We start from the raw sequence: 24,607 nt of genomic DNA, 5'->3' as shown, positions 1-24,607 counted from the left end.
ATGAACTTCTTTTAAGGCAATTTGTGTCTCTTCCATATCAAGGCATCTGAGTAAGGTGTTGTCTATACAATTCCTGTATAAAGTATCAACAATGATGGCATGTTTTGATGATTGTCATATGAGTGCCTTTCTTTGATTTTGTGAAAAATTGGGAGGTATATATTGATCATGCAGGTATGCATATATATCTTTATACCATGGAGACTCAGGTCCTACTATCATACATACATATTCAGTGGATGGTATTTCATAAGCTGGGACAATGAGTTTTTCCACTTGAAATTTAAAGTGAGTTTCATCATTTGGAATATCCAAGACAGATCCTACTGTTGCCATTGCATCTACTACCCTATTTTGCACTCTCGAAATCTGTTCAAATGTGACCTTGGTGAAGTGTTTCTTTTATTCTTCTACCAATTATTTGTACGGTTGTAACTTCTCATCTTTTGTATTGTAATCATCATTGACTTGATTAATGATGAGTCGTGAGTCTCCAAAGATCCTAGATCTTTGATGTTCCATTGTAGTGCAATATGTAGTCCTACCATCAGGGCTTCGTATTCAACAATATTATTGGTACAAGGAAAGCTAATCCTAAATGATTTTGGAATTGAATCTCCTTGAGGAGTTATGAACAAAATTCCTTCTCTTGCTCCATGATTTGTATGTGAACCATCAAAGAATAATTTCCATTGTGTTTGTATTGATAGTGTAAATACTGATTCATCTGGAAAATCTATTACCATTGGGTGATTGTCTTGTAAAGGTGCTTCTGCAAGTTGGTCTACTATGATTTGTTCATTTATAGCCTTTCTACTGACGTATTCAATGTCAAATTTTCTAAGTATCATGACCCATTTTGCAAGTCTTCCAGTTAGTGTTGCTCTTTTAATTAGGTATTTGAGTGGATAATTGCGCAACCAGCTGTATTTTATGACTCAACATATAATCTATTTTTGTGATGCAAAGACTACTACAAGACATGCTCTTTCTATCTATGTGTAGCTGAGTTCATACGCAATGAGTGTTCTACTAATGTAGTAGATGACTCTCTCTTTTCCTTATTCATCATGTTGCGCTAGGAGAGCACCTAAGGAAGAATTTGTTGTAGCTATATATAGGAGTAATGGTTTCGTAGTACTGGTGGAACCAATATTGGAGTGAATAATAGATATTCTTTTAGTTTTGTGAATGTCTCCTGGAATTGTTGTGTCCATTTAAATGTAACACCTTTCTTCAAAAGATGTTGAAACGGTTGGCACTTTTCTGCTAATTGGGCTATGAAGCGCCTTATGGATTGTAATCTCCCTTGTAGACTTCTGAGTTGTTTGAGTGTAGTAGTTGATGGCATGTCTAAAATAGATTTCACTTTCTTTAGATCTATCTCAATTCTGTGATTGGATACAATGAAGCCCAAGAGTTTACCAGAGGTTACCCCGAAGACACATTTTTTTGGATTTAGTCTTACATTCTATTGCTCAAGTCTATCAAATATCTTAGCCAATATGTTTAAGTGACTATCCCTTATTTTGGATTTTTCTATCAAGTCATCTACATAATCTTCCATGATTGTTTGTATCATATCATGAAACAAGGTGGTCATTTCTCTTTGATAAGTGGCACCTGCATTCTTAAGGCCAAATGACATCACATTTCAACAATAGGTTCCCCATGGACAAGTAAATATTGTCTTCGGTTGATCTTCTGGTGCAATTTTGATTTGATTATAACCGGAAAAACCATCCATGAGTGATAGCATTTCATTTCCAATTGTTAAGTCCACTATGATGTCTGTATTAGGGAGTGAAAAGTAATCTTTGGGACAAGCCTTGTTAACATCTATGAAGTGAGTGCAGATCCTGATACCTCCAATATGCTTGGATATTGGGACTAGATTTAAAATCCATTCAACATAGTCTATAGGTCTGATGAAACCCACATCTAATAATTTTTGTAACTCAATTTTAACTAATAAGGCTATGCGAGGGTGCATTTTCCTGAGTTTTTGTTTGTATGGTTTTACCCCAAGAAGTAAAGGTAGATGATGCAAGACTAATTCTAGGTCTAATCTAGGCATATCTGCATAAGACCATGCAAAATTGATGGGTCTTTGCTTAAAGAATTTGATAAATTTCTCTTTTTCCACTAGATCAAGGGATTTTTCCAGGTGAATGTTATGAACCTTCTCAACATTGCTGATTTTGATTTCCTCAGTTTCTTCTACCAGTAATGTTGACCATTCTTTACCAACAGGTAAGGCAGCTATTATGTGTTCAGCTTTATCATCACTATCATGATTAAGAGAAGAGCTTGCTTCTCCAAAATATGCAGTTTTGTCTAGATCTACTACATAGCCAACTTTGTGATCATTATAAGGGAATCCATCCCTTACACCCAAGAATTCTGCTATAGCTTCGTCATTTTGGAACCAATCTAATTGTGGCTCTCCTTCTTTCCCCTAGTTAATCAGAGATGGATGCATGAGGAGCAAGTCTTTGTCTCTTGTCATTTTAGAGGATCCAGATATCATGCATACTTGATTATGATTTGTTGTTTCTTCATCATAAATTGGTGACGGGTTGTCTTCATTGTTAGATGGACATTCATAGTCATGAGAATCTATGATGCTTTCTATGTATGTTTCACCTTCTAATTCTGTATCACTTATCTGCTCTTGTTCTGGTAATTGAATTTGAGTGGATCTCCTTTGTATTGTTGATACCCTTCTTAAGCCTGATATTAGTCTTTGTAGTCTTTCTTCATCTAATTCAAATGGAGGTGCTGAAGTTGTTTCTCTTGGCAAAATTATTGACAATAACCAAGGTTTTGGTTCATTTGCTGGTGCTAAGCTTGTATCTGTTGCTATGTTTGCTTGCGCAGATGATTTAGGTACTATACTACTAGATGTCTATGTGGTAGGTTCTTGCAGGAGTTATCTCATGTCTTCACCATCTGATTTTGTGATAGGAGATGTTGGTAATCTCTTTCTTTTTTTAGGTGGAAAGAAATCCATCTTTGATGATGGATGGTCTATAGGTATGAAATATGAGGGTACCCTTGGCCTATTCAATATATCCCATGTTCGTTGTCTAGCTTCTGTTATTTATGGCACATATTTATATCCCAAGCCTTGATTCTTTAGGTTTTAATGTGGTAAAAGATGTTCTAATATTCCTTTCTTTTGTACTCCTAATCCCATGGTGCCATCATATCCATGTTTTTGTAACATCTTGAAGTCATTTCCATATTGATGTAGAGGTATCTTGGGTACTACCATGTCATCCTCCTCTCTATATATCCAGTGATTAATATCTTCATTTAGATATTCTTCTTGTAGATCTCCCCATCTAATGAAAGAACAAGAATCTAAATATTTTACTATTTCATTTCCTTTATCTTGCTTCATTGTTGTGTTCTGAGGCTTCCCAAAGGACCTGGGAGAAAACTATGATTGTTTGCCATCTGATGTTCTTGAAATGGAATATTCTCCACAACCAACTTCTTTAATATGCAAAGAATATGTGGTTGGTGTATTTTTCTCCGTTTCTTTAATTAATAATGATTCCATTTGTAGGTGAATAGGAGCTTCTTGATTGTTTGGTATTTGATTGTCAAAGCTTTCCCTTAAATGATTACAGTGTTGGAAAGGGTTCAGGTCACCATGGACAGTGATCTATATACCATTGTATGGTAACTTTACACATTGGTGAAAATTTGATGGTACTGCTTGCATTGTATGTATCCATGGGCAACTTAACAAGATATTGTACCCCAATTCTCTGTCTAGTACTTGAAAGGTGATATTTGTTGTAGCTGGTCCCACTTGTACTGGTAAAGTCACCATAACTTTGGAAGGGCATTCCTCATTGTCATAGGCTTTTATATTGATTCTCTTAGTAGAGTCAATATAATGTTTAGAATATCCCAAAGATTTGATCAAATGTAGAGTGCATATGTTGAGGGCCATGCCACCATCTACTAGTACTCTTCGAAAAAAAATTTGGTCAATGAAAGATTCTAAGTGCAATGGATCATTATGCATGAGTCAATTTGCAAGAACATCCTATTCAGTGAATGTGACATTTGAAGCTGACAAGTTTCCCACCATTGATTGAAATGTGTTCTCATCAATGTCCCTGGTAACAACCAAATCTTGTAAGGATTTATCTAGGTCTACTTTATGGGCTAGTGATATGCGCAAAAACTCAAATAATGAAATTTGGGTTGGAGTTCTCTTCAATTGATCCAACATATTATAGTTTCTATTTATTGAAGGCTGGTTCAAAGGTACTCCTTATAATGTGACTTTATTTCTTCTGGTAATGATGACACAATCTCTGCTTTTGGGATTCACTATGATTGTAGCTACCATTTCATGTCCTTCACTTAGTGTGTTAATGGCATAGTCAAATGCTACATTGGTAAAATTGGCAGTATTGTCTTGTGCATTAGAACTAGAAGCCTTTCCTTTGTCATGTTTGACAAAAGGATCTTTGAAAATGGTATGATTTATATTTGGTGCTTTATTATCCACTATAATGTCACCTTGATCTATGAGGTCTTGGATGAGGTTCTTAAATTTGTAGAAACTTGTTGTTTTGTTACCTTTATTATGGCGATATTCACAGAAGTCATTGCCATTCGACCAAGTAGGCTTAAATGGACCTGGTTCATATGGCCTAGCTTCCGGTAAGGTTATATCATTACTCTGTATTAACTTCTTTAGTGCTGATTCAATAGGTTCTCTGAGGGGTGTGAAGTTCTTTCTAGGTGAGCCTATCCTTGGAGGCCTTGGATTATTTGATAGTAGTACATTGGTGTTGTTTTTTTGAGACTGGTTCTTATCAGTTGGTCCTTGTAAATATATTGTTGGTTGAGCTCTATTCACAATACGTGTGCCAACAACTCAGTCATTTATGACATTTTTGTTTCTAGACCAAAATTTTGACCTTTCATTGTTTGTGTTGGTGGTTGGTCCACTATCCTTTTGGTGTTTCAATATCCCTTGTTCTAATAGGCCTTTCTCACATTTGATGTCTTTTTCTATTATGTCTTTGAAATTATTTAGGCATTGCATTTGTAATGGATATTCAATCAAAGGCACAAGATTTTCATTAAAGATGTCTACTTGTTCTGCTTCAGGGATGTGACTAAGACATCTATGATATAGGCCTCTCCATCTTTTTAAGAATGTGGTGAAAGTCTCACCTTCTTTTTGTTTCATTGCACACAAATCCACTAATGTGATTGAATTATCTATGTTGAAGGCAACATTGGATATAAATAACTCAGCTAATTCTCCCCATGAAGTAATTTTTGGTGTAAGGTGTGAAAACCACTCTAATGTTGTCCCTCCCAGGCTCTTTGAAAATAATCTCATCAAGTATGTATCATTGTGAGCTACTTCAATGCATGTCAAGAAGAATTCTCTTATATGATCTCAAGGATCTCCTTTCCCTCTATATTTGTCAAATTTTGGCATTTAAAAATGTGGGGGAAAAGGTGGCATGCATATTTTTCTATCAAAAGGATAAGGACAAAGATCTTCCATGGTATAGCTCTTTTTATCATTCCCCGCATGTATACTAGCCATTTACTTTTGAAGGTTCTCCATTTGTTGAGTCAGAGGTTTTGTTTGGCTTATTGGTGTGTTGACCTGATGAATGTTCCCTACAAAAGGAATAGTATTTGAGTACCTTTGAGCTTGTTGAAATGTGGATAGACTAGGTAACTATGTCCCATAAGTCCCAGCAGGTAGTGTGAAGTATGCAAATTGCGAAGTAGCATTTGGCTGAGCCGAGCTTGTTGTCCCTGGATTCATATTCTGACTATTGTAGGTGGAACCAACTGAGACTGTTGGTTGAGTTATATTTGCCAAGGTAGTGGTGTAAGATATTGGAGCTTGCAGCATCATATTTGGCATTATCCATGTTGTAAGATTGGCACTTGGTGGTTTCACTGTCGACTGTATTGAGGTTGTAGCCATATTTGCATTTTGAGATATACTTTGCATTGTTGTAGCAATTGTTGCTTGTGTTTGTGTTGTAACGAGTATTTGAGGTATATTTTGGTTTAATGTCACACCTTGTGGTAGTATTGTTGAAACATCTACACCTAGCGGTAGCTTGGCCCCATTTTGTACTAAGAGAGCGAGATATCTATCTCTGTCACTATTAATGAGAGCGTTAAGAATCATTAATGTTGCGGGATCTTTTTGGGCTACTTCGAGCTCTTCCTTTGTCAAATTATGTCATATTTCATCCAGGGAAGTCATCTTGTTCAAGTTTGTTGACATTGTTGCAGGTGTGTAACCCTGTGTTTGTTGTTGTGTGGATAGATCCATATTCCATGTTGGGTTGACCAAGAGGTCATTGTTAGGATCCATTTGATTTTTTGCCTTTTGAGCATGTGTTAATGGCATGAATATTGCTTTGTAGTGATCTTGACTCTCTAAGATATGTATGCAAGACCCTATTAAATGCAACTACTTATGCTTCTATGACTTCCTAAAATATAGACAATGTGATCTATGAATTATGACTTTCTATCTAGGATTTCAAAATTCAAACATGATATTTTCAGCGTATTGCCGAAAAGCTTCAAACTCAACCTCTTCTTTAATTCAGTTTTCAAGGTCTATGTCTATCTATACTGATTTTCAAACTTCTTCATCTATGACAACCTAGACTATGTCGTATTGGTTTTGATCAATTATTAATTCCTTAGCAAGGGTATTTAAACCATCAATTATTTCTAATTGAATGTTGTTTGCCCTAAGATTTGGTTGTTCAAATGGGAATTGATCATTTCCTTTTAGACCCATGCGTTGAAGATTACTATGCAGACAATGCAGAATCTAAAAATGAATGAATGATACCTAAAATTATGGACACTTTTTCTTTTTCTAACACAATTTGAGGAATGTTGCTATGGTCTTCTTTACCAGTTTTCTAATGGCTTCTTTTTGAGCTGCTCTTTGTATCTTTTTTCTTAGTTTCTCATCAAGGCAAATAGACTTTTGAATTTCATCATCTATGACGGCCTCAACTATATCATATTGAGCATGATTGACTCTTACTTCCCAAGCGAGGTTATCTAAACCATCAATTATTTGTAATTGGTCAGTGTTTGGTCCAAGATTTGGTTGTTCGAATGGGAATTCTCCATCTCCTTTAATACCCATGGACTTAGGTATGATTCCTATAATCTGACGTGACACTAATCTTAAGGTACTTTGGTGAAATGACTTGTGTGAGGACTTTGTGTGATGATTATAATGGAACTTCTACATGAATTGAATACAGGACCTATGATCACTTGAAAGTAACATTTTTATCAATTTTTAATTTGCCCAAAAGGTTTGGTTCTGATATTGGTTTTGTTGTTGGCACTTGTTTTTTTCCTTATTGAAGTTTTGATCTTGTTGAACACTGAAACTTTTGACTTTGTTTTGATTTGTATCTTCTAATGTTTTAAATTTGTTGAAGTATAGAAAAGGACACAATAGTCACATCAAAAAGATTAAAACCATGAATATAGCAATTGTTTAGGAAAGTTTTTCATATTTCCATGAATGTTGGAATCTTTTTCAAGACCCCATTTTGTTTTCTTTGTATTTGGGCAATTCGATATAAGATAGACTCTCCTAATGCCAAAAGGTCAGAAGTATTATCACAACCCACATCTTGATACTCTGCCAACTCAAACAGTTGTGTCACACCCTAGGGTGTGCCTATTTTTTGCCTTTTTCCATAAATTAGATCAAAGAATATTGCTCCTCAATTGGTCCATTATCTTGGGAGATTTATGTTGAGTGTCTCGGGGGAAGATTCTTCCCCACCCTTGCACTGTGATAAAACAAGTGTTTGGTTACTGACTCGGCTTGGATTCTAATTTCTATGGTGTTTAGATAGGGTTTTGTTCAAGTGGTCACAATCAACAGCGTTTTACACTCCATTGAGGGAGGTCTCCCAGTTTGTAGAGGTTATGCTCTACAGATTTTAACGTACCATATAGGCACTGAAGGAGGCATAACATCATTGTGATAGCATGTAACACTCATCGCATATTATTTTCTTCACATACGCATTTGATTATAGTGGCTTGGATTACTTGGCTTTAGCCATTGGCCACTTAGGTCATTCCCCTCTCATCGGCCTTAATGGTGCCCTAAGGGAAACTCAGGAGGGCAAGCCTTATAAAGGATTTAATTGCAAAAATTAAAAGAAAGTATGAAGGAAGAGAGTCAAGTTTTCTAATCACTCATTGAAGGGGAGAGAATAATACCTATCTCCTCGAAGAAACAAAAAACAAAGTTCTTTGTATTCCTTCACTGCAATGATTTTCTATTCTAAGTGGAGATGTTGCTCCACACAGGCATGGTGTTCATTTTAACTAGCATAGCAATGATGAATTTTTTTTGTTCTTTTATTAAAGCACCAAAAAGAAGTGTCTCTAGGCTACCCCTACAGAAAAATAATAATATTAGTCAACACACAGTGGGCTATCCAGCCTAATTTTTCAGGTTACAGAGTTTTGTCTTTTCATAGACAGAAAGATACCCTTGTAAAAACCAGAATTGCAACAGAACAGAAAATAAAAAATTTCAATCTATCAAATGCAACTAAACTACTAATCAAATGTGAAATGATAAACCATCAATTGCAAATTACTATATAATCAATAGCGACATGATGACTGATCAATTGTGATATGATGTGATAGCAATTGCGACCTTTTTTTTTTTTTGATTTTGAAATTGTTTTTTATTTTTATTTTTTTTGAACTTTTAAGAGAAAAATAGAAGATAGAAGAGTTATTCTACAATGATATTTTTCCACACTACACGAGCCAACACATCGATTTCATCAAAGAGTTTGTATTTGGTTAAAAAGCAATGGATGGTTCTATGATACTGAGCGATCTCCTCTTTTTCTTCGATCTCACGGAGCTCCCTTTCAGCCTTTAGAAGTCTTTGATAAGCCTTTTGTTGTCTCCTATTCTTCTTTGCCTTTCTTGCACCTAAAATTTAGAATGTCACCTTTCCTTCCATTGGATTAGATAAATTTTATATGCAAAAATCAACTTTTCTAGAATTCGACAAAATTTCAAGGTTAGATGTGCAAGAAAAAATCATCCAAAGATAACACAAAAATTCCTTAATAGGCAATCTTTAAGAGAAATTGTGACCTGTTTAAGAAATTGTGATATCCTATCTAATCAATTGTGATATGATGTCAGGGCAATTGCAATATGATATCAGCAATTGTGACGTCCAATTTCTTGTGCACATATGGATTTGTAAAACATGTCAAAACAAAAAATAAAGGCCAGAGTGTTTCACATCAGGTTCACCAAATGTACTCAGGCAGTAAATAGGCATAAATTGCATAAATCAGATTATCAAAGAGCGAATCACAACTCTAAATCAACTTATTACTCCTAAATAACAATGAAATAATATAATTATCAATTGGATTGAAACAATCTATCTAAGACTCCCTCAATTGACATAGCAAGGCTTCCATTTCTCTTCTCCATTGTTGTTGATGTAGGTGGCTCTCAAGTATTGCACTTGATTTCTTGCATAAGATAGACAACACTATAGAAGACTGTGATTCTAACTTGAAAATGAGAAAATGATGTTGAATTTATAGATTTTCAACACAAAGGGGTGAGAAATAGAACTCAAGTGTTGATTGATAGATAACTGAAATTGATTGATCAGTGAACTCAATTGATTGATTTGTTAATTCATTTGATTGAGTAGTCAATTAGATTGATTGGAGAGTGAACTTAATAGATGGATTAGTTGACTCGATTGATTGATTAGAAGGCTGAATTGATTGATTAGAAGACTGAATTGATTTTGAGTTAAAAATGATGATTGATGAGTTAACTGATTAGACAACTGATTTGATCAATTAGTCCTGATTTTAGCATGTGTTGTAGGAATTTGAAATTGAATTTGATTTTTATTTTCAATTTGAATTTGAATTTGGTCATTCAAATGCTGAAATGCACATGATATTAACTAAAATTCAGATTTGGGGAAATGCGAATATGGAAATACGAAATTAAATGAAATAAAGTGAAATTCGAATTTGGGGAAATATGAAATGAAATTAGATGGAATTAATTGGAATTATAATTTGGGGAATTGCAAGAATAATTAATTAATTAAAATAATTTAAATGAAATTATTTGAACTTAGGAGATTGAATTAATTAAATAATAAAGATTATTTGACTAAGGAAAATGTTGTAATTAATTAAATAATTCATATTTAATTAATAATTGAGATATTGTTAGCTAATTAAAATAATTTGAGAATAGAAATAGAATAAATAGAAGTGTTGAAAGGCGATGCTTAGAAGAAATAGTTAGTTTAATCAAATAATTAAAGAATTACTTAACTAAATAGATGAATAATTAGTGTAGAATTAATGAGACTTTTTTAGGTGTCTACAGTGGGTATTCATCCCCACCGTGGTTTTTCCCATTTGGGTTTCCACATGAAAAATCATTGTGTCTAGTGGTGATTGATTTAGTATTTTTTTTTTGGTATGGCTGATATGAGTGATTGGTAAATCTGCATAGATATATTTACATGATTGAAAATGATCTGAAATATATTATTATTGGTATTAGTGGAGTGGTTTACATTTTCTCTCAAATGGTATTTAAGTTTTAGATCTGTTGCATTGTATCACTAAAGTATTTGGTCAACCAGTAAGGTTTAACAGTGTTCTTGCAGATTTGTTTTAGTGACTAAACCGATAAACCTTGCGAGTTGTTTCTAAGTTAGAAATGAGTTCGGTGAAAGTTTAGTTATTTTTATATCTACCGATTCACCCCCCCTCTCAGTAGTTGACCGAATCTTTATTGTTTCATCATATTATCACATGTGACCATGGAAATTATATGGAGAACTAAGATCAAACCTATGTGAAATAGTAAAGCCAAGGGTTGTGTATTTGGAGAGACAATACCTCTCATGTGATGTATTTAATTTTGTAATGGTGATGCTTGAGTGTAATTTCATAATTGCAATTGTTATTGTTAATATTCCCAAAGAAGGACATGCCAAGTGTATTTTAGTGATGTGTATTTTATGGTGTCACTTGATACTTGTGATATGTGTGAGTTGGAAAATGACATGTCCTTGGGAGGGAAAGTGTGTAACCCAATGCATTTTTAAATATCATGTTGTGGTCCCAAAAAATTAACTTGGTTAGAGAGCCAATAGTTGGTCAAATCAAGTTTGACCCGTAGACAAACTTTAGGTGGGTTTTTGGGGGGTCAAACTAACTCCTAGAGTTGATTTTAGGTCACTTTTGAAGGCCCATATGATATACCAATGGGTAAGGGTCATTTTTAGCTATATGACCACTCACATGTAACAATTAAGTCACCTCAAAAGTGGGTTTTTCAAGATGGACAAAAAATTAACTTTTTAAGGATTGATCCTTGGTAAGACAACCTTCCATTTCAGTGATAGTTGATCTTCCCAACTTTCACTTACCTTTTTAGTTCCGTTTTTTAGAAACCATGTAAGAGGTTGGGAAGACCAACCTCTGGGATCTCACATCCTTTCGAAGGAAGTTGGTAGGTGTGAGGAGAGCATACTTAGGGGAGAGATTCAAACTTGGGATTTTGATCACCCACTCCCCAATATTGGAGACTAAGTTTGAGTAGTAAATTTTAATTTGAAAGATAGAAAATTTGGCTAAGGAAACTAGTAAGGGGAATTGGGCAGCTCTTCTACAACACACATACCATTGGTAGGAGTGAAGGTTGGTGTTCTTCATTCTATAGCTTAGATGTATTCATAATGTCATATATAAATATGTTTTTAGTTTAAGTGTTATATATGATTTTAGATCTATGAACTATGGTTTTGTGTTGTTGTTAGTATATTTCCATATGGATTTCTTGTATTTATGTTCATTGGGGTGAAGACTAAATTCACCCTTGGGAGGGAAGAGTAGTCTTGGGGTGAAGGGTTATAGGACAATCTTTGGGTGTAGAGTCTCTCTTCTTGGAAGAGAGAGATAATCAAGGATTTGGGATCCTTGCTTCTATTTTTCTTTGTATAAAATTTGGGAGTCATAAGGGGAGTTTTGGCTTGAAGCCTTTGGGGGTCATAAGGTGTGTTTTTGGTCATTTGTAAAACCAAGTAGAAGGTTATTTTAGCCTTGTGAAGGCATTTGAATGTAATGGTTTATTTAAGATCTCCCCTTAGATTTTGGTCCACCTTCACCCCATTATTTTGAGTCACTTGGTGACTATGTGCAAGCCTTGGGTTGGAAGTTCTTTGTTGAGATGTTTTCTTATAAAATCTTCTTTCCTTTGTTTTTTTGTTTGAGTGTGTTTGTTATCATCCATTTGGTTCTTGGTTCTCCTATCTCGGGGGTGGCCTCTTGTAGGCCTAGGCTAGGAGGTGAGCCTCCATGGTCACAACCAAAGCTACATTTATTTATAGGTTGCAACTTGGTTTAGAGGATGGGGAAAAACTACCTTCCTAAAGTGGTGTTTAAAGTGTATTGAAAGTGAACTCCTTTATTCATTTTCAGATTTAAATTTTCCTATTGTGTTTAGACATTCTCAATACAAGTTTATAGAAGGAAAAACTCATATATTTCCTTGTGAACAATGCATTTATAGAAAAGAAAGAATGATGTATTTCTATATCTAGTTGTAATTATATGTTGAAGGAAAGAATTGTAATATTCAAAGATTTCATTTATCAAAAGAAGAAAAAAAAAGGCATTCAAATACCATTTCATATTTGTTGTTGTAAAGTTTTTGTTGAGGTTGTGAATTTGATATTTATCTAATTAGACTGGTTGTAGAATTAATCTTGCAAAGTGAAAAGGAAAAGGAAAAGGATATTAGATTCAATATATTTATGTTAATAAGGATTTAGTTTTCTAATATTAGTTTTAGTTTAAAAAAAAACAAGAGAGAAAACAAAATGGGAAATATTTATATTACTGTAGACACCTAAAAATGGTCAACGCTTGCGAGGTCATACTTTAACATTTGCGCATTGCCTTATTTTAGGTTTTTGCGTCACATTAACATTTCTCCTATGTCACGCACTTGGTTTTTATCATTTGCGAGCATCGAGTCATTCTTCTATCATCTCGCCTTCGAATTTGGTCTTGTCGACAACAACCTTCAGTCATGATTTTGGTCGATCTTTGTCCTTGTTAATCTTGTCATTTCGCGATCGATTTGTCATCGATCGTCGTCCTTTTCAATTATGTCAATTTGGATCAATTTGTCATTGTTCCTCGTCAATTGGCGCATTTTTCAGTCAAATCGTTTATCACATTGGTCATTTATCAATCCAAAATCAAATCAAATCGAGTCAATTATCTTCAATCAAGACCTAATTGTCATTTTTGCATTTCTAATTCGTCCTCTAGGGTTTTATGATTTATTCATTTAACCTAATTTGTCATTTCTTCCTCTAGGATTACTAAATTATTTATTAATCCTAAGTCTTCTCATTACAATTAAATCTTTATTTAATTGGCTAATTATTCTTCCTCTTGTAAATTAATTAATAAATGACAAATTATTAATTAATTTACCTAATTTCTTCTAGTTCCTAATTTCCTATTTTTCCATCAATTTCTAATTCCTAATTGTCATCAATTTCAATTTTCTAATTTACTTAATTTCCTAATTTCAATTTCCTCCTATTTCTCTCCTAAATTCATGGAAATGACATAGAAATTTGTCATAATTTGTCATAATTGACAATCAATCAATTTTGACATAGAAATTTGTCATAAATTGTCATAAATTCTTGACATAGAATTTGTCATAAATTGTCATAAACCCTTGCATAGCAATTTGTCATAGACATGTCATAATTTTGCTATTCTTGATTTGAATTTCCATTCAAATCACTATCATGCTAATCTTGTCATCTATCCAATTCTTCTATAAATTGGATGATTTTCAATCAAAGCTAATCCGAATCCTTAATCAAACTATCGAACTTACGCTTCTAGTACTCTTGAGATTTTCATCAATCTTGCTTTCAATTGTATGTGCACTTGTAGGTGAGATCCACAAATCCATTGAAGAGGAAAGAAGAACAATGGAGCCGCATGGAAGGAGCATTCAATTCTGCATTTGGTTTGCATAATCTTTCATTTTGAATGCTTTGTTTTCTTATCTCTATTGAGTGTGCTTAGGATTAGATCATTGCAATGTGTGATTGAGCTAATAATGATTAATATGTCCTTTTATATATTGCTTTGATGATTTCCTAATTCCAATGCTACAATTACACTACATTTATTGTTAATCCATTTTGTTTTTTGCCTTTCTAGTTAAGAAAGAAAGAAATCATAGAAAACGATCTTCATATTTTAAATTGTGTTTATTCATTTGTTGCATAAAGATTTATTGTTGGTTAATAAAAAAATCAATGTTGTTAAAATAAATTAGTATTCTGGAAATAAAAAGAAACAACTTTAGAAGAAATAGATTTTACACTATAGTGTTATTTATTGAATAAAAATCTATATATATATATAAATAAACAGAATATATATAAACATCCAACTATATCATCATTTACATCTGACTGTAAAAAAATAGTATATGTATATATACTGATATATATATGTAAATATATATAAATATATATGTTATTAATACGAAACCACATTTAATAGTAAATATATAAAAAAATTGACTGTGCATTGTCTATGTCGAGGGTTATACCATAGCGGCGGGGTGGGAAATGATAGTGGGTCGTGACCTACACAAGTGGGTCGAAGCCCACCTGTGTGGGCTGCGTACCACTCAGGTGGGGGGCGCGACCCACTAGTGGTGCTGCCCAAACACGGCCCTGTCATCCCCTATACAGGCCCTACAAACACTCTATGCTGCCACCATTGTGGGAAAACCCACAGTGGGTGGGGGCTCAACCTCCCCTCCTCTCCGTCATCGACGATTTACACTCAATCGCTGACTGTGTAGAATCATAGCCGCCATGCCCTTGGCCATGGTCTCTTCAACCCTGCAAAAGATAATAAGGGAATACGAAACCCTAACAGGTGTAAGGCAATAAGAAATAAAAACAAAAAAAATGCCCTAACTTAAGTTAGGGCATGATAAAAAAGGGGTGTTTTTGATTATAAAAGGGGGTTTATGTTTAATTGTATTTATTTACATACAAAGGGGAGTATGTATATAAACACAGTTATATATAATTGTATGTTTAGTATTTAAATGAACAAAAGAGGATGGATTTTTATACATCTTAATTGGGTGAGCTATATATATGTATATGTATATATATACATATACATATATATAAAATATCAATAAACGTTTAATATTAGAACCCTTGGAATTTCGAATTAATATTAATACAAGAGAGATTATTAAAATATTAATATAGTAATATGGGTTGTGTCATTAAAAAAATAATAAAATGGCCTTTTTCGTAACTAAATATATTTGACTATTAGATTAATATTAGTATACAGGGATTTATATTAATATTAATATGTTGGGGTTGGAAAAATCACAATTAAAGTATACTTATAACTATAAAGTCATAATGGTAATATTTGAGTTATTATAATCAACTCTGAATGAAAACGGACTTAAATAATTATTTCAAAAAGGGAATGAATTATTAACCTTAAAATAAATCATATTTAACGTGAATGGAGACGATTACAAACACTTAGATGTAATTTAATTGAACATGATTATTTAAATCCTTAAAGGGGTAATTTAATTTTAAGTGATTATTTTAAATCCTTAAGAGGGTAATTTAATTGTAAATGATTTTTTAAATCTTTAAGGGGATTAGATAGATATAATGGAAGATTAATTTTCTAGATAATAATATTTATGATTTAGTTAATTTAATGACGTTTTGGAACTTTATATTCAAATGTTCAATTGATTAATAATAATACAATGAATTTGTATTAATATTAATTTAATGGATTTTTGAGATTATTTAATAATACAAGGAAATAATATTAACTATAGATGTTGTTAAAATGGTGATTGCTTTTGGGAAATTTAATTAATATTAAAGTTGTTTTACCAATATGGGTATATTTTAATCAATTAAAACTAACAATGGGAAATTAAAGGGAAATCAAAATATAATTTATTAGGAATTATTATGAAGTAAATTAAATTGGATTTCAACACAAGGAATAATAATTTATTGCTTGTAGAAAATAATAATAATATAATAATATTACATATTATTGTGTCCATCTGGTGAGAAATTTTCGCCATGGCTCTGCATGGGAAAAGAAGATTCAAGACTTCGCCATCTCTTTGTGAGTATTCTTATCCACTGCATGGTATTCACCGAGGTTATGGAAATCGGTTCACTATTCTGGTAAGTCACACTGGATTAGATGAACTTAGCGGGGTAAAATCTCAAACCTTCAAGCAAGAAGCCTTCTTTGCAAAAACAAAGTATTCTTTGGTTGATGCGGCTAGGGCTCCCCCTCCTTCGGTCAAAGGCTGGGATCGAAATTGGTAGGCGGTAAGGCACAAAAATAATAAGGCAGTAGGGCAATCAAATTGCCTCACGCAAAATCCCAACTTTGGCTGGAAGAAGGGTTTTGTAAAACCTAACTGGTCAAACAGGCCCCCAACTTTCATTCTCTTTCCTCGAAAGTCCTTGGGCAAACCACCAAAAGCTAGACCCAGCGGGATGATCATTGAAATTGATACCCAAACACTGGATAAGTATCAAATGTACTGCAATAATAGAATTTTTTTTGCACGATGGAAAGGATGGGGGATCCCGATTGAACAAATCACTAATTGGGTGGTGTCTTCTCTCAATAGCCAAGTAAAAATTGACACCCTTCCTGATCATTTCTTAGCGATTGAATGTGGTAATCAAAATTTAAGAAATTCCCTGCTAAACGAGGGCCTATCAAAGTTCATGGGCTTAGGGTTTGATTGTTGGGGATGGAAAACCCTCTTTCATCCTTCTCAACTAAATTCATGCATGGTTAATAGAGCTATTTCACTTGAAAAATTTCCTGTAGAATTACTAAACAATAATTTTCTGAGAATTTTAGGGAACAAAATAGGTAAATTTGTAGAAGTTAAAAAATCAGCCCTAAGCTTCTTTAACCATCTTTTGATTGTTAACATGGATATTAATATTAAAACTATAGAACCTATAACACTAAAATGTGATAATCTCTGTCTAACCCTTGAATTACCCTTCTATAATAGTCCTTTTGAAGTTAATTTGCCAAGGAAGACCCCCTTTAAAAATTCTTTCCCTAAATCATTTCCCAAGTCTAGAATTGCTCCAATCAGATTTGTGGAAGGAGGGGGTTTCTCCATTGAGGGTTTTAATAATATTAGCACTAATCACCCTACCATGGATTTGTGTCATCAGAGATCCCCTATTAATACTTATGCTCTCCTCTCCAACCACTGTCTTCTATCAACCCCCCTATAGGTGACCCTTCTCTTAGGGACCGAGACTTGGAAGAGGGGGAAATTAGTGAGTGTCTCCCCTAGAAAGAATAGCCTGGTATGACAAATATGTTACCATCTTGCTCTCTTATCCCACTAGAGAGAGAGAGTCCCTCAAGACCCTCCCCTCTCTGGGATCTCACCTTCCAATCAAAAGAGAAAGATAACCCTCCCCAGGACCCAGCAAGGGCTTCTCAGCAGGATCAACCATTCTCTCCAGTCTCATGTTTGAAGGCCCCTTTGGAGGAAGAATCTCGCCCTTCATCTCTAAGGGACAACCCTGTCACAATTGTAGTATCTGAGAGTGATCGCATGTCTAATGAAGTTAACATCATTGCCAATTTTATAGGGGAAGAAGTATTAAATGACCTTATGGATCAATTGGTTGATGAAATCTGTGATGATGAGGAATTGGAAAGAGAAAGGGATCTCCTTGTTAATAATCTAGTAAATATTACCAGAGTTAACTTAGAAATAGATGAACTCTTTATAGCATCAGAGAACCTAGAAAATCAACAACCTAACACCCTAGGCATTCTCTGCTCTAATAAAATAAAAGACTCTCTGGACTATGCTAGATTCAGTAAAAGAAGGGGCAGGAGATCCCTCGCTAAATTGAGACTAAAGGATGGAGAAGCTAGAGGTCAGTCCAAAATATCTACTCTTTTTAATATAGGGGAGGGGAAGTTCCTCCCCATAGAGCCATGAAAATCATAACATGGAATGTTAGGGGTCTGAATGCCCCTAACAAACAATGCATCTTAAAGTGTTGCATCTCTGATTCTAAACCTGACTTAATGTTAATTCAAGAAACAAAAATGAACAAATCTAAGATTTCCCTTTTTGAGCAAAAACTAGGGGTTAGACAACTAAAACACTCCCCGGCCATAGGCACCTCAAGGGGTTTAGCTATCATTTGGGATTCTAGAATCCTTTCGTTTACACCTTTAGAGATAAAACAAAATTGGATAGGAGAAGATGTATTAAGTTTTAAAAATAACCTTAGATTCAAACTGATTATCATGTATGGCCCTATCTAGAATAAGGATAAGGTGAAGGTATGGATGGAACTTGAGTCCTTCCTAAGAAGTTTCCCAAATGACCTAAGTATCATTGGTAGAGATTTCAATGTCATCACCAGGGTATCAGACAAGAGAGGAGAAAGTAGCAAGCTCCCTCCTTCAGCTGTAGATTTCAATCTATGGATCAATAGGAATTCCCTGTTGGAAATCCAGATGGCAGTTAATGCCTTCACCTGGAACAATAGAAGATCTGGTTTTTGTAACATTGCAGAGAAACTTGATAGGTTCTTTATCTATGGGGGCTCTCAGAGCTAAATTACTCCCTGAAGGCAGAGCCTCTCCCTTTATCAGGATCTGACCATTTCCCACTCCAATTAAACTTATTATCTGACCAAGCCCCTAAAAAATGCCCCTTCAAATTTGAGGACATGTAGTTTAGAGATGACAACCTTCTAAACTTACTTGAGAAATGGAGGAGTAGCTCCATTTTCTTAGGCTCGAAGATGTTCATTGTTGCTAGTAAGTTAAAGCTTATAAAAAGGAAGCTCTTAGAGTGGAATAGGACCAATTTTGGTAACATCTTTGACAAAAAAACCCTAATAGAGAATGATCTTAATAAGGTTAACATTGAGGTACTTGAGAAGGGGATGGATGAACATCTCTTCCTTAGGGAAAAGGACCTACTCTCTAAGTATGAGAATATATTATCTTATGAAGAGATCTTCTGGAAACAAAAATCCAGGGAGTCTTGGCTAAGTGATGGGGACCGGAACACCAAGTTCTTCCACAACAGTACCAAGCAAAGGAGAGGGTTCAACCAAATCTCTAAGATCATGAACTACCAGGGATCCATCTTATCTAAATAGGATGAGGTTGCTTCTGAGGCAATCAATTTCTATGAGAATATCTTAAAAAATCTTGAAGGCTCCAACCTTAGGGGCCAACTCGATATTATTAAGAATCTCCCAAAACTCATTACCGATGACCACAACCAAGCCCTATTAAAGAAATTCTCAGTGGAGGAGGTCAAATCTATCCTCTTCAAGATGAATCCGGATAAGGCTCCGGGCTCGGATGGTTTCCCCACCAACTTTTTCCAAAAATGTTGGGGTTTTATGGGGATAGAAATCATGGATGCCTTAGAGGGGGTAAGGAATTTGGGTAAGATTCTCAAAGAGGTCAACAATACCTTCCTCGCCCTCATTCCAAAAAAAAAAGACCCTGATAGCTTTAATGACTTCAAACCAATTTCTCTCTGCAACACTTTGTATAAACTCTTAACTAAAACCTTAGCAGCTAGACTCCAGAATCTCCTCCCCTTAATTATTAGTGAAGAACAAACTGGCTTCGTATTGAAAAGATCAATCTATGACAGGGTTATTATTGCCTAGGAGGTCATTCATTCAGTTCAACTCAACAAATCCCCAAGCATGCTAATCAAATTGGACATAAGTAAAGCATATGACAAAGTTTATTGGCGCTTCCTATGCAAATGCTTGGAGGCCTTTGGCTTTTCCAAAACTTGGATCCTCCTTATCTTTGAATGCATATCCACCCCTAGATTCTCGGTTCTAGTTAATGGATCCCTGGAAGGTTTCTTTAGCATCTCAAGAGGGCTTAGGCAAGGTGATCCTATGTCCCCCTTCCTTTTCATCATCATGGTTGAAGCCCTAGGAAGATCCATCTCCATGGCCAAAGAGAAGGGGAGGATCCAAGGTATTCCCATCACCAGTGGCCTCCCCCCCTTCACCCACCAATAATTTGTGGATGACACAATTCTTTTTGGGCAAGGTTACGTGAGGGAGGCTCGTGCCTTCAAAGACATCCTTAATTCCTACATGTTAGCCTTAGGTCAAGAGGTTAATCTAGCTAAATCTGCAGTTTTTTTGTTCAACATAGACCCCTTTTTAGGAAAAGAAATCTGCAATGTCCTGGAAATTAGTCAAGGATCCCTTCCTTGCAAATATCTAGGCATCCCCTTGATAGGGGTAGGAGATCCTCAAATTTATGGGACAACCTGGTGGACAAGATCAAGTCTAGGATTAGCACTTGGAAGGGGAAATGGATCTGTTTGGCTGGTAGGGCCACTTTGGTTAGATCGGTCTTATCAGCTATGCCCATTTACCAGCTCTCCCTCCAACAGTTGTCTTCTTCCAAACTTACTAAGCTCAACAAGCATCTCAGAACCTTCTTTTGGCAAGGTGATAATAACAACCACAAAATCTCACTTATTTCTTAGGATAAGATATGTACACCCAAAGAGGATGGTGGTGTTGGCATTAAAAACCTACGGGATCAAGGTAGAGCCTTGGGGGCCAAGCTGGTTTGGAGACTATTCAGATCTCCTCACCTCAAATAGGTGAGATTAATAAACCTCAAATACCTTAATGGAGATGATCCAATCCAAATCTACAAGGAGACCAACCCTCCCAGAGGTTCCTGGCTTTGGAATTTTATGCTTTATTGCAGGAAGATTATCTCTGACAGGCTAACCTGGAACCTAGGGTTCGGAGACAAAGCCCTCTTCTGGTCTGATTCTTGGGGAGGTTATAAAGCCATTGAAAACATCCATGACTTCAGGGTCACTCGAGCCCTTCTTGAATCACATAGAGGACCCTTGTTAAATAGTTATCTCTCCCCTTCAAAGGAAGGGGTTGGTTGGCAATGGATCGAAAGGGATGATGAAGCCATCCTAGAGAAGGACAAGCATATACTTATGTCAATTCTCAATTCTAGGAACTTTTTCTTAAGTTATGACGAGGAGAAGCTCATATGGGAGGGCTCCTTAAGAGGGGAATACAATTCCAAGGATGGGTATTCTCACATATCCAAAGAATTTTTAAGACCTAAGTCAAAGCTTCCCTTGAATCTTTGATGGGACAAAAACTATCTACCTAAGGTAGGTATTTTCTCCTAGCTGGCAATCCAAAGCAAACTCCTCACTGCAGACAAATTTAGGTGTATGGGATATGAGGGCCCTAGCAGATTTCCTCTTTGTGAAGAAGACAAGGAGGACACCAATCATATACTCCTTAACTGCCCCTTTGCTCATCAATGTTGGATTTGGTTCACCAATAAACTTGAATGGTCTGTAGCCTTTCCCAACACCATCTTAGGAATGCTCATGGCCTAGCCTCTCCTTAGGCATGGTTGTCTCTTTGGAGGTTTATGGATAGCTCTTCCATCATCCATAATGTGGGAACTTTGGAAAGAGAGAAATAGGTGTCTCTTTAAGAATGAAAAACTAGATGTCCTAAGAATCATGAATAAGATAGAGTCAGCTATCATTGAGCTCGTGAACAATAGACTTACCTCAGGCTCACTAAAAAATGCCTCTATATCTTATTGGGATGGAAAGATGAAAAAATGATGGAAGGGCTTGTCCTTTCCTCCCTTTGTAGGAGTAGGCCCTATGGCCAGTCTCCGATCAAGGGCGACATGCAGATGGCAGCCCCCTGGTGAAGGGTGGATGAAGCTAAATTTTGATGGGGCTGCCTGGGGCAACCCAGGGCAACCCAGGATTGGATGCATTGTTCATAACTGTGAAGGCAAAGAAATAGCATCCCTAGCTTCTCCAGTGGGCATCAACACAAACAACTGGGTGGAACTATTGGCTCTGGTGGAAGGCTTGCTCTTATGCAGGAAACTTGAAGTTAAATTCTTAGATATTAAGGGAGATTCGGCTATAATTGTCAATGCCCTAAGGAAAGGGAGCATGCCTAATTGGAAACTTAATACCTTTTTGTCAAAGGCTATAGACTTATGCAAAGGTTTTGATAGGTTTATAGTTAATCACATCTATAGGGAAGGCAATAAAAGGGTGGATGAGCTAGCCAACTTGGAAGCTGATGGCATCAAGCTCCTTTCTATGCCAACCTAAGACTAGGTCCTCTTCATCTCCCTAGTATCTATCCTCAAGTCTTCCCTCCCCTCACATCTCTCTTGCCTGGATCTTAGCTACCTCAAATTAGCCCCCTATTCAAACCTTCCTCTGAACCCTGTAGTTCATTCAGTCATATACTCATTGAAGTATTTCCATATTCATGCTCTCCCACACTTCAGCTTAGGTAGCAAGGCTTAACCCCTTGATTTCACCTTAATCTTTCCTCTCCATCCAATTAGTACCCCCACCTTCAAGATCATGAAGAGATGCCTCTTTTAACATCCCTATACTCATATTTGGTAATTGTCATCTAGATCCTCCTAGAGTTAGCCTTCCATCCTCCTATTCAATCATGCTATAGGCATATATTTATCTCCCACTTCTGCAATCCAAAACCTTTGCAGAACTATCTAGGACAGAGTAGCCCTCCCTCCACAGATGCTCATATTATTAGTCTCCTATCAGATAATCATTAATCTTACATATATATCTATAAGAATATCCAAATAGTTTACATATCCATATATATATCTATAAGGAGATATGGTATGATCTCAAACTTTCTCTAATATATATATATATATGGGTGTATATATATATGTATGTATATATATGTGTGTGTGTATATATACACATACACAAAAACACACATACATTCATACATACATACACATACATATATATATATATATACAGACATACACATATATATATATACAATCATATGTATGTATGTATGGATGTATGTATGTATGGTTGTATGTATATACATACATACATATATATTTCTTCATATATATATATATAAATATATATACATATATATATATATATACACATATATATATATACATATATATATATATAAATATATATACATATATATATATATACATATATATATATATATAAATATATATACATATATATATATATATATATCCTTGAGAAAGATATATATATATATATATATATTTACATATATATATATAAATATATATATATATATCTTTTCATATATATATATATATATATATATATATATATTTATATATATATATATACATATATTTCAAGCATATATATATCTGGGCAGGTTCAGGTCCTTGTAGGCTTTTCTTTAGATTAAGAGTCTTTTTCTATTTGCTCAATCGTCTAATTTCACTATCAATATATTCCCAGAACCATTGTTTAAATATTCAATTATTTATATAATCTTCTAGGAATATCTCCTCTTACCTCTCACCTTCATTCAGATAGATTTTAAAAATTCATACAGATACTTTGTCATTTATCTGGCCTCATTTTCCCTACCTACTAGGCTACACCTAAATGTAGCCTTATATTGTCTGCTGCCCTGTCTAGATAAGCTTGAGGACTAGCAGGAGATAAAACCATACATTAATAAGTTTAGGTATACAAACATGTTTTCATATTTTATCTAAATATATGTGGCATGGATATATAGCTAATATTATTGATGTAGATGTGGCCTTCCTCTAAGACTTAAGCCTACCTAGCTATCTGCCTCTATATTTTTCATCGTCTGATCCCCTATATCTGGAGAGCTTCGGTTGCCACATGAAATATTATTGTTGGACATCACACGTCAGCTTCCTTTCTCGATCAAGGCCTTTTGACGGCTCTTTGCAAAGTTGAGTTTATGTCCCCACAGTGATGGGACAGTGGAGGTACCCTTCGCCTGATGGATGTAGGCATTGGTAATAATGATCTTGTGCCTTGAAAATTGCACTCCATGATTTGTATTTACTCATTTAGTAGTTGCTCATTATGCAGCTTTAAGAGTGCGAGTCCTATTTTAGAATGCTAAGTTGGTCTTCTCTGTCTTCTTTCTGTTAAGCTACAATGGATACAACACTCAGGCTTTTGGGGCTGAAATGAAAAATGGCCTTTGTCGGTGAGATTAAGGATGAGAGGCTGAGAGGTATTCTTGTCCAACAGAACCCTTTGATCTCTGGAGTGGTAATGAAATTTCTAGGGAAGGATTTCATTATGAATGAGAACTGAACCAGAGCAAACTCGGATATTGCAGCTATGTTTTTAGCCCTTGCAATGCATTTTGAGAAGGATAGGGACATGGTGGTGAAATTATGCAAGAAGGTCTTCATTAAAGACATTCTCGATGAATTAAAATGGGTTATGGTCAATATAGATGAAGAAATCAGAGCCCCTAAAC

At 35.1% G+C, this 24,607-nt stretch overlaps 1 protein-coding gene across 1 annotated transcript; it reads left to right on the top strand.

Annotated features, from left to right (window-relative positions):
• The first annotated feature begins 21,939 nt into the window (after window positions 1-21,939).
• LOC131064864 (uncharacterized) lies at window positions 21,940-22,407 on the top strand. Its single transcript, XM_057999165.2, has one exon. It carries the CDS (start codon window positions 21,940-21,942, stop codon window positions 22,405-22,407), a length of 468 nt encoding a protein of 155 aa, XP_057855148.2.
• The last annotated feature ends 2,200 nt before the right edge of the window (window positions 22,408-24,607 follow it).

This window comes from Cryptomeria japonica, chromosome 5, assembly GCF_030272615.1.
Source record: "Cryptomeria japonica chromosome 5, Sugi_1.0, whole genome shotgun sequence".
Classification (NCBI taxonomy): Eukaryota; Viridiplantae; Streptophyta; class Pinopsida; order Cupressales; family Cupressaceae; genus Cryptomeria; species Cryptomeria japonica.
The sequence above is the reverse complement of the archived record's forward strand: the minus strand, read 5'-3'. Positions and strand labels throughout refer to the sequence as shown.